Below are 11,991 nucleotides of genomic sequence, written 5' to 3' on the forward strand. Positions count from 1 at the left end.
GAAGAACTTCTCTACATGCTGGAGGCTCCAGAGTTCCTGAGCTCCAAGGTGGATGCAGCGGTCGCTGCGCTCCAGGCACACTGGTCCCAGGTCCCCATGCAGCAGCAGCAGCAGCCTGCTTCGCTGACTGCCTCCATGCTGGCCGCCACTCCTCCTGAGGAGCGGAAACAGCTGCTGGGTGAGTCTACTTTACGATCTTTAGATCCCCCATTAGCTATACTGTATAATAACTGTTACTGATTTGTTTGATTCTCCATCCCTCCAGGTGAGCATCTCTTCCAACTTATCAAGGAAACTCACCCCAGTCTAGCTGCCAAGGTCACAGGGATGCTGCTGGAGATGGACAACGAAGAACTTCTCTACATGCTGGAGGCTCCAGAGTTCCTGAGCTCCAAGGTGGATGATGCGGTCGCTGCGCTGCAGGCACACTGGGCTAAGGAGGCTGCACAGAAGTCTGACCCCCGACCAGCTTGAGTTCAATGAGACTAAGACAAGGGATGGAAATCCAGACATTTAAAACCTACTCCTACAACATTTAAACATCTTTTAACATTGAACAGCTTTTGCTATATTTTTTGATATTACAGTATTAATAAATTATTTCATTACCAAATGAACAAAATGTACTCTGCTATGTCTGAGTGTCCTTTACTGTGTCAGTGATCAGAATATCAACAGTGTGGTCCTGTAGAGAGAGACTTGATAGCTCTGCATTTTAGATTGTACATTTTGGAAAGTCATTTGGAAAGTCATTAAATACCGCTGACTGTGATCAATTCTCAAACTATCTTCAGAGGCCAATACATCTCTGTGCTTCTAGATCTGGGCCAAACAATAACATTTGAGATCAGCAAGATTTGTTTACCTCTATTTGATTAATCTCATTTTGGAAAACTAAGTAAGAGCTTTTATTCAAGTGCAGTGGGCTCATTTATTATACAGTATACAATCGTTCAATCATTTGTTATACACTATTAAAAAAAAATCCATTCTGTTTGCAAGATAGGACTTTGATTTCACTAACTAGTCATTTCATTTACTACACATCATTGAAAAGGGATCGCTATTCTGTAGCCGTCATCAAACATCAAAACATCTCTGTGTTTATAGATCTGGGAACAAACAATACGATTTGAAACTAGGGATGTGCCTGAATACGAAAATGTTATTCAGAAAAGCATAAATAATGCAATACACATACAGTTTCTAGTTGCTCATTATTATTCTGAAAAAAAAATCAATATTGACATCAACGCAATCAGTCATTATGTTTCTTAAATCAATTCATATAATTGTGGATGGCCACAAGATAAAAATGCCCATTATGTTTGCGATATATGAGTTTGATTTCACTAACTAACTAGTCATTTAATTCACTATACATTATTGACCGAGTCAGCGCAGAGCAGGCAGCGAGAACAAATTCCACCGGCTTTGGTCGTGTGACTAATAAACTATCTATCTATCTATCATAAGAAATGCATTGCTTCTTTAGGGTCTTTGATGAAAACAGTGCTTCTGATATATATAGTAAATATGTGCAAAATACTTTTCTCCTCCGAATATCTATTCACTCCATACTGTATGTGGTTCAGAGTGCACCAAATACATCTCCTAGCGAAGGTCTCCTGAACCCCAACATGGGTGAACAACCCAAACTCTGTACAACATACACTGCTAGCTACAGCCCTTCAGGTAACAATGAGTAGTTAACATTATTTGCATATAGAAATGTAGATATAACATCAAGGATTTCTATGGGTACATAGTTGAGAATGTGATGATGTAACAAACGAGGACCACACAACTGGGGTTCTAGAACCAGTTCTAGTGTAAACAACAGTGTTATGATTTAAATGACCTGCAATTCCTCTGCATAGAGCACACATTTGATTATTATCAAGAATATCCAAAGCTAAAATATTAGGGTTAGGAGAAGTTTTCTAACATAACTAAATATGGCCTGTATGTTGTATGTTGGAGATCTCCACCAGGATACCACTGAGACAATGTTGGATGAGAAATTCAGCTCTGCAGGTGCAACTACCATCCGAGTGTGCAGGGACAAGATCACCCAACGATCCTTGGGGTATGCCTATGTCAACTTTCAACAGCACGCTGATGCAGAGCTTGCTCTGGAAACGATGAACTTTGATTACCTCCAAGGAAGACCTATGCGCATCATGTGGTTTCAGCTTGACCCTTCACTGAGGAAGAGTGGGGTAGGCAATGTTTTCCTCAAGAACTTGGAGGAATCTATTGACAGCCAGGCCCTCTACGACACGTTTTCTACATTTGGAAAGGTCCTTTCCTGTAAGGTGGTTTGTGATGAGAATGGCCAATCTAAAGGCCATGCCTATGTGCAATATGAGTGCCAGGAGGCTGCTGAGAGAGCCAATAAGAGGCTGAATGGCATGCTGTTCAATGACAAACCAGTGTTTATTGGACACTTCAAATCTAACAAAGAACGAGAGGCTGAACATGGAGCCAGGGCCAGAGAGTTCACCAATGTGTACATAAAAAACCATGGCAAGGATATGGATGACCAAAAACTGAAGGAAAAGTTTGAAATATATGGACCAACCCAGAGAGTCCGGGTCATGACTGATGTCAAGGGTCAGTCCAGGGGTTTCGGTTTTGTTTGCTTCGAAAGGCATGAGGACGCCCAGAAGGCTGTCGACGACATGAATGGTCAGAACATCGACGGGAGAAAGGTCTACGTGGGCCGTGCCCAGAAGAGAAGAGAGCGCCAGACCGCGCTGAAGCACCGGTTTGAACACATGAAGCATGAGCGTATGACCAGATACCAGGTTTGTGGCCTCCAGTTCTCTGATACTAACACAGAAGTTGATACTATTTACACATAGTTATTGTTGATGTATTTGAGGTATGAAAAACATCTCACTAAACAGGTTTTTTCGCTTACCAGGGTGTCAATCTGTACGTGAAGAACCTGGATGATGGCTGGGACGATGAGCGTCTCCACCGAGCGTTCTCCTCCTTCGGAACGATCACCAGTGCGAAGGTGATGATGGAAGGTCAACGCAGCAAGGGCTTCGGCTTCGTGCGCTTCTCCTCCCCCGAGGACGCCACCAAGGCCATGACTGAGATGAACGGCCGCGTCGTGGCCAACAAGCCGTTGTATGTGGCCCTGGCCCGGAGCAGGAAGGACCGCCAAGCACACCAACAGGCGTTTATCACAGAAGAGTACAGTGTCTGCGGCATGCCCGACCTAGTCATCGACCCCTACCAGCCTGCTCCACCGTCTGGATACGGCATGGCTCCCGTTCCACAGCCCCAGACCTGTGGTGGTACTACCTACTACCTCACCAACCAGCTGGATCAACTGAGACCTCCTCCTGGCTGGGCCACCCAGAGTGTGCAACCTCAGTACTTCCAGAACATGCCCTCCTACATCATGCCTCACTACCCACTGCAGCACATGGCTCCTCCCCAGCTCCAGGTCCCCATGCAGCAGCAGCCTGCTTCGCTGACTGCCTCCATGCTGGCCGCCACTCCTCCTGAGGAGCGGAAACAGCTGCTGGGTGAGTCTACTTTACGATCTTTAGATCCCCCATTAGCTATACTGTATAATAACTGTTACTGATTTGTTTGATTCTCCATCCCTCCAGGTGAGCATCTCTTCCAACTTATCAAGGAAACTCACCCCAGTCTAGCTGCCAAAGTCACAGGGATGCTGCTGGAGATGGACAACGAAGAACTTCTCTACATGCTGGAGGCTCCAGAGTTCCTGAGCTCCAAGGTGGATGCAGCGGTCGCTGCGCTGCAGGCACACTGGTCCCAGGTCCCAATGCAGCAGCAGCAGCAGCCTGCTTCGCTGACTGCCTCCATGCTGGCCGCCACTCCTCCTGAGGAGCGGAAACAGCTGCTGGGTGAGTCTACTTTACGATCTTTAGATCCCCCATTAGCTATACTGTATAATAACTGTTACTGATTTGTTTGATTCTCCATCCCTCCAGGTGAGCATCTCTTCCAACTTATCAAGGAAACTCACCCCAGTCTAGCTGCCAAGGTCACAGGGATGCTGCTGGAGATGGACAACGAAGAACTTCTCTACATGCTGGAGGCTCCAGAGTTCCTGAGCTCCAAGGTGGATGATGCGGTCGCTGCGCTGCAGGCACACTGGGCTAAGGAGGCTGCACAGAAGTCTGACCCCCGACCAGCTTGAGTTCAATGAGACTAAGACAAGGGATGGAAATCCAGACATTTAAAACCTACTCCTACAACATTTAAACATCTTTTAACATAGAACAGCTTTTGCTATATTTTTTGATATTACAGTATTAATAAATTATTTCATTACCAAATGAACAAAATGTACTCTGCTATGTCTGAGTGTCCTTTACTGTGTCAGTGATCAGAATATCAACAGTGTGGTCCTGTAGAGAGAGACTTGATAGCTCTGCATTTTGGATTGTACATTTTGGAAAGTCATTTGGAAAGTCATTAAATACCGCTGACTGTGATCAATTCTCAAACTATCTTCAGAGGCCAATACATCTCTGTGCTTCTAGATCTGGGCCAAACAATAACATTTGAGATCAGCAAGATTTGTTTACCTCTATTTGATTAATCTCATTTTGGAAAACTAAGTAAGAGCTTTTATTCAAGTGCAGTGGGCTCATTTATTATACAGTATACAATCGTTCAATCATTCGTTATACACTATTAAAAAAAAATCCATTCTGTTTGCAAGATAGGACTTTGATTTCACTAACTAGTCATTTCATTTACTACACATTATTGAAAAGGGATCGCTATTCTGTAGCCGTCATCAAACATCAAAACATCTCTGTGTTTATAGATCTGGGAACAAACAATACGATTTGAAACTAGGGATGTACCTGAATACGAAAATGTTATTCAGAAAAGCATAAATAATGCAATACACATACAGTTTCTAGTTGCTCATTATTATTCTGAAAAAATTTCAATATTGACATCAACGCAATCAGTCATTATGTTTCTTAAATCAATTCATATAATTGTGGATGGCCACAAGATAAAAATGCCCATTATGTTTGCGATATATGAGTTTGATTTCACTAACTAACTAGTCATTTAATTCACTACACATTATTGACCGAGTCAGCGCAGAGCAGGCAGCGAGAACAAATTCCACCGGCTTTGGTCGTGTGACTAATAAACTATCTATCTATCTATCATAAGAAATGCATTGCTTCTTTAGGGTCTTTGATGAAAACAGTGCTTCTGATATATATAGTAAATATGTGCAAAATACTTTTCTCCTCCGAATATCTATTCACTCCATACTGTATGTGGTTCAGAGTGCACCAAATACATCTCCTAGCGAAGGTCTCCTGAACCCCAACATGGGTGAACAACCCAAACTCTGTACAACATACACTGCTAGCTACAGCCCTTCAGGTAACAATGAGTAGTTAACATTATTTGCATATAGAAATGTAGATATAACATCAAGGATTTCTATGGGTACACAGTTGAGAATGTGATGATGTAACAAACGAGGACCACACAACTGGGGTTCTAGAACCAGTTCTAGTGTAAACAACAGTGTTATCATTTAAATGACCTGCAATTCCTCTGCATAGAGCACACATTTGATTATTATCAAGAATATCCAAAGCTAAAATATTAGGGTTAGGAGAAGTTTTCTAACATAACTAAATATGGCCTGTATGTTGTATGTTGGAGATCTCCACCAGGATACCACTGAGACAATGTTGGATGAGAAATTCAGCTCTGCAGGTGCAACTACCATCCGAGTGTGCAGGGACAAGATCACCCAACGATCCTTGGGGTATGCCTATGTCAACTTTCAACAGCACGCTGATGCAGAGCTTGCTCTGGAAACGATGAACTTTGATTACCTCCAAGGAAGACCTATGCGCATCATGTGGTTTCAGCTTGACCCTTCACTGAGGAAGAGTGGGGTAGGCAATGTTTTCCTCAAGAACTTGGAGGAATCTATTGACAGCCAGGCCCTCTACGACACGTTTTCTACATTTGGAAAGGTCCTTTCCTGTAAGGTGGTTTGTGATGAGAATGGCCAATCTAAAGGCCATGCCTATGTGCAATATGAGTGCCAGGAGGCTGCTGAGAGAGCCATTAAGAGGCTGAATGGCATGCTGTTCAATGACAAACCAGTGTTTATTGGACACTTCAAATCTAACAAAGAACGAGAGGCTGAACATGGAGCCAGGGCCAGAGAGTTCACCAATGTGTACATAAAAAACCATGGCAAGGATATGGATGACCAAAAACTGAAGGAAAAGTTTGAAATATATGGACCAACCCAGAGAGTCCGGGTCATGACTGATGTCAAGGGTCAGTCCAGGGGTTTCGGTTTTGTTTGCTTCGAAAGGCATGAGGACGCCCAGAAGGCTGTCGACGACATGAATGGTCAGAACATCGACGGGAGAAAGGTCTACGTGGGCCGTGCCCAGAAGAGAAGAGAGCGCCAGACCGCGCTGAAGCACCGGTTTGAACACATGAAGCATGAGCGTATGACCAGATACCAGGTTTGTGGCCTCCAGTTCTCTGATACTAACACAGAAGTTGATACTATTTACACATAGTTATTGTTGATGTATTTGAGGTATGAAAAACATCTCACTAAACAGGTTTTTTCGCTTACCAGGGTGTCAATCTGTACGTGAAGAACCTGGATGATGGCTGGGACGATGAGCGTCTGCACCGAGCGTTCTCCTCCTTCGGAACGATCACCAGTGCGAAGGTGATGATGGAAGGTCAACGCAGCAAGGGCTTCGGCTTCGTGCGCTTCTCCTCCCCCGAGGACGCCACCAAGGCCATGACTGAGATGAACGGCCGCGTCGTGGCCAACAAGCCGTTGTATGTGGCCCTGGCCCGGAGCAGGAAAGACCGCCAAGCACACCAACAGGCGTTTATCACAGAAGAGTACAGTGTCTGCGGCATGCCCGACCTAGTCATCGACCCCTACCAGCCTGCTCCACCGTCTGGATACGTCATGGCTCCCGTTCCACAGCCCCAGACCTGTGGTGGTACTACCTACTACCTCACCAACCAGCTGGATCAACTGAGACCTCCTCCTGGCTGGGCCACCCAGAGTGTGCAACCTCAGTACTTCCAGAACATGCCCTCCTACATCATGCCTCACTACCCACAGCAGCACATGGCTCCTCCCCAGCTGCAGGTCCCCATGCAGCAGCAGCAGCAGCCTGCTTCGCTGACTGCCTCCATGCTGGCCGCCACTCCTCCTGAGGAGCGGAAACAGCTGCTGGGTGAGTCTACTTTACGATCTTTAGATCCCCCATTAGCTATACTGTATAATAACTGTTACTGATTTGTTTGATTCTCCATCCCTCCAGGTGAGCATCTCTTCCAACTTATCAAGGAAACTCACCCCAGTCTAGCTGCCAAGGTCACAGGGATGCTGCTGGAGATGGACAACGAAGAACTTCTCTACATGCTGGAGGCTCCAGAGTTCCTGAGCTCCAAGGTGGATGCAGCGGTCGCTGCGCTGCAGGCACACTGGTCCCAGGTCCCCATGCAGCAGCAGCAGCAGCCTGCTTCGCTGACTGCCTCCATGCTGGCCGCCACTCCTCCTGAGGAGCGGAAACAGCTGCTGGGTGAGTCTACTTTACGATCTTTAGATCCCCCATTAGCTATACTGTATAATAACTGTTACTGATTTGTTTGATTCTCCATCCCTCCAGGTGAGCATCTCTTCCAACTTATCAAGGAAACTCACCCCAGTCTAGCTGCCAAGGTCACAGGGATGCTGCTGGAGATGGACAACGAAGAACTTCTCTACATGCTGGAGGCTCCAGAGTTCCTGAGCTCCAAGGTGGATGCAGCGGTCGCTGCGCTGCAGGCACACTGGTCCCAGGTCCCCATGCAGCAGCAGCAGCAGCAGCCTGCTTCGCTGACTGCCTCCATGCTGGCCGCCACTCCTCCTGAGGAGCGGAAACAGCTGCTGGGTGAGTCTACTTTACGATCTTTAGATCCCCCATTAGCTATACTGTATAATAACTGTTACTGATTTGTTTGATTCTCCATCCCTCCAGGTGAGCATCTCTTCCAACTTATCAAGGAAACTCACCCCAGTCTAGCTGCCAAGGTCACAGGGATGCTGCTGGAGATGGACAACGAAGAACTTCTCTACATGCTGGAGGCTCCAGAGTTCCTGAGCTCCAAGGTGGATGCAGCGGTCGCTGCGCTGCAGGCACACTGGTCCCAGGTCCCCATGCAGCAGCAGCAGCCTGCTTCGCTGACTGCCTCCATGCTGGCCGCCACTCCTCCTGAGGAGCGGAAACAGCTGCTGGGTGAGTCTACTTTACGATCTTTAGATCCCCCATTAGCTATACTGTATAATAACTGTTACTGATTTGTTTGATTCTCCATCCCTCCAGGTGAGCATCTCTTCCAACTTATCAAGGAAACTCACCCCAGTCTAGCTGCCAAGGTCACAGGGATGCTGCTGGAGATGGACAACGAAGAACTTCTCTACATGCTGGAGGCTCCAGAGTTCCTGAGCTCCAAGGTGGATGCAGCGGTCGCTGCGCTGCAGGCACACTGGTCCCAGGTCCCCATGCAGCAGCAGCAGCCTGCTTCGCTGACTGCCTCCATGCTGGCCGCCACTCCTCCTGAGGAGCGGAAACAGCTGCTGGGTGAGTCTACTTTACGATCTTTAGATCCCCCATTAGCTATACTGTATAATAACTGTTACTGATTTGTTTGATTCTCCATCCCTCCAGGTGAGCATCTCTTCCAACTTATCAAGGAAACTCACCCCAGTCTAGCTGCCAAGGTCACAGGGATGCTGCTGGAGATGGACAACGAAGAACTTCTCTACATGCTGGAGGCTCCAGAGTTCCTGAGCTCCAAGGTGGATGATGCGGTCGCTGCGCTGCAGGCACACTGGGCTAAGGAGGCTGCACAGAAGTCTGACCCCCGACCAGCTTGAGTTCAATGAGACTAAGACAAGGGATGGAAATCCAGACATTTAAAACCTACTCCTACAACATTTAAACATCTTTTAACATAGAACAGCTTTTGCTATATTTTTTGATATTACAGTATTAATAAATTATTTCATTACCAAATGAACAAAATGTACTCTGCTATGTCTGAGTGTCCTTTACTGTGTCAGTGATCAGAATATCAACAGTGTGGTCCTGTAGAGAGAGACTTGATAGCTCTGCATTTTAGATTGTACATTTTGGAAAGTCATTTGGAAAGTCATTAAATACCGCTGACTGTGATCAATTCTCAAACTATCTTCAGAGGCCAATACATCTCTGTGCTTCTAGATCTGGGCCAAACAATAACATTTGAGATCAGCAAGATTTGTTTACCTCTATTTGATTAATCTCATTTTGGAAAACTAAGTAAGAGCTTTTATTCAAGTGCAGTGGGCTCATTTATTATACAGTATACAATCGTTCAATCATTTGTTATACACAATTAAAAAAAAATCCATTCTGTTTGCAAGATAGGACTTTGATTTCACTAACTAGTCATTTCATTTACTACACATCATTGAAAAGGGATCGCTATTCTGTAGCCGTCATCAAACATCAAAACATCTCTGTGTTTATAGATCTGGGAACAAACAATACGATTTGAAACTAGGGATGTACCTGAATACGAAAATGTTATTCAGAAAAGCATAAATAATGCAATACACATACAGTTTCTAGTTGCTCATTATTATTCTGAAAAAATTTCAATATTGACATCAACGCAATCAGTCATTATGTTTCTTAAATCAATTCATATAATTGTGGATGGCCACAAGATAAAAATGCCCATTATGTTTGCGATATATGAGTTTGATTTCACTAACTAACTAGTCATTTAATTCACTACACATTATTGACCGAGTCAGCGCAGAGCAGGCAGCGAGAACAAATTCCACCGGCTTTGGTCGTGTGACTAATAAACTATCTATCTATCTATCATAAGAAATGCATTGCTTCTTTAGGGTCTTTGATGAAAACAGTGCTTCTGATATATATAGTAAATATGTGCAAAATACTTTTCTCCTCCGAATATCTATTCACTCCATACTGTATGTGGTTCAGAGTGCACCAAATACATCTCCTAGCGAAGGTCTCCTGAACCCCAACATGGGTGAACAACCCAAACTCTGTACAACATACACTGCTAGCTACAGCCCTTCAGGTAACAATGAGTAGTTAACATTATTTGCATATAGAAATGTAGATATAACATCAAGGATTTCTATGGGTACACAGTTGAGAATGTGATGATGTAACAAACGAGGACCACACAACTGGGGTTCTAGAACCAGTTCTAGTGTAAACAACAGTGTTATCATTTAAATGACCTGCAATTCCTCTGCATAGAGCACACATTTGATTATTATCAAGAATATCCAAAGCTAAAATATTAGGGTTAGGAGAAGTTTTCTAACATAACTAAATATGGCCTGTATGTTGTATGTTGGAGATCTCCACCAGGATACCACTGAGACAATGTTGGATGAGAAATTCAGCTCTGCAGGTGCAACTACCATCCGAGTGTGCAGGGACAAGATCACCCAACGATCCTTGGGGTATGCCTATGTCAACTTTCAACAGCACGCTGATGCAGAGCTTGCTCTGGAAACGATGAACTTTGATTACCTCCAAGGAAGACCTATGCGCATCATGTGGTTTCAGCTTGACCCTTCACTGAGGAAGAGTGGGGTAGGCAATGTTTTCCTCAAGAACTTGGAGGAATCTATTGACAGCCAGGCCCTCTACGACACGTTTTCTACATTTGGAAAGGTCCTTTCCTGTAAGGTGGTTTGTGATGAGAATGGCCAATCTAAAGGCCATGCCTATGTGCAATATGAGTGCCAGGAGGCTGCTGAGAGAGCCATTAAGAGGCTGAATGGCATGCTGTTCAATGACAAACCAGTGTTTATTGGACACTTCAAATCTAACAAAGAACGAGAGGCTGAACATGGAGCCAGGGCCAGAGAGTTCACCAATGTGTACATAAAAAACCATGGCAAGGATATGGATGACCAAAAACTGAAGGAAAAGTTTGAAATATATGGACCAACCCAGAGAGTCCGGGTCATGACTGATGTCAAGGGTCAGTCCAGGGGTTTCGGTTTTGTTTGCTTCGAAAGGCATGAGGACGCCCAGAAGGCTGTCGACGACATGAATGGTCAGAACATCGACGGGAGAAAGGTCTACGTGGGCCGTGCCTAGGGGTGGGACGATTAGAAAATGTCATGTCACGATTATCGTGGGCAAAATAATCGCGATCCACGATATTATCGCGAGAATTAAAAAAAAAAAAAAAAAAAAAAAACCTTTTTTTAGAATGCCAATAAAACACACTGTAATCACTTTAACTTAGATTTTGTTGTATTTTTATTGAATCATGTTAATAACATTAACATCATTTTAAAAACATCTTGACAAAAATAAAAATCTTTAATAAAATCTTAAATAAGGTAATGATAAATTATAAGGTATCACTGCATAAATAAAGGAAAAAAATACTGTCAAACAAAACTTGAACACTGACACTTTTCTGTCATCAAACTGAGTGCTAGCCTTGTGGCTTAGAGACTTGAAAGCTTCAAGATAGGTTAAAGTGCAAAAATGTCAACAAAATGTTCACTTTTTCTGCCTTTAGCTGTGCTCGGAGAGGTGTGAGTATGTGCCCACTGGCACTAAACACTCTCTCTGAAGGAACACTAGTTGCAGGTATGCATAGAAGCCTGCGTGCAACCCTGGAAAGGTGAGGCAATGGACACGGGGCCGATGCAGCCATGGTGAGAAGGCTAGCATACGTTAGTGACTGACTGACAAGGCTGACTTGACAGTCACGTTACCCATGCAGGCTGAACAATCGCGCGAGACAAATTTCTGTGAGGATATTCGCGCGCGGCTCATGTGAGAAATCTCAATTATATTACTATTTATTTATAACATACGATTATTACATCCTCCCTCTCGCCAGTTTGGGGCAACATAGACTTCT

At 44.6% G+C, this 11,991-nt stretch overlaps 2 protein-coding genes across 2 annotated transcripts; both read left to right on the forward strand.

The window, feature by feature from the left end:
• Positions 1–5,723: 5,723 nt before the first annotated feature.
• LOC308157974 (polyadenylate-binding protein 1A-like) lies at positions 5,724–9,167 on the forward strand (the record flags this gene model as incomplete). Its single annotated transcript, XM_080531567.1, has 4 exons — positions 5,724–6,524; positions 6,644–6,739; positions 6,812–7,173; positions 9,137–9,167. 4 exons carry the CDS (start codon positions 5,724–5,726, stop codon positions 9,165–9,167), a joined length of 1,290 nt encoding a protein of 429 aa, XP_080387693.1.
• A 1,317-nt stretch (positions 9,168–10,484) lies between these two features.
• On the forward strand, positions 10,485–11,210 carry LOC308157975 (polyadenylate-binding protein 1-like; the record flags this gene model as incomplete). Its single annotated transcript, XM_080531568.1, has 1 exon — positions 10,485–11,210. The coding sequence occupies one exon, from the start codon at positions 10,485–10,487 to the stop codon at positions 11,208–11,210; it is 726 nt and encodes a 241-aa protein (XP_080387694.1).
• Positions 11,211–11,991: the final 781 nt, after the last annotated feature.

Source organism: Nansenia antarctica, assembly GCF_963989245.1.
Source record: "Nansenia antarctica genome assembly, chromosome: 5".
In the NCBI taxonomy this organism is placed as follows: Eukaryota; Metazoa; Chordata; class Actinopteri; order Argentiniformes; family Microstomatidae; genus Nansenia; species Nansenia antarctica.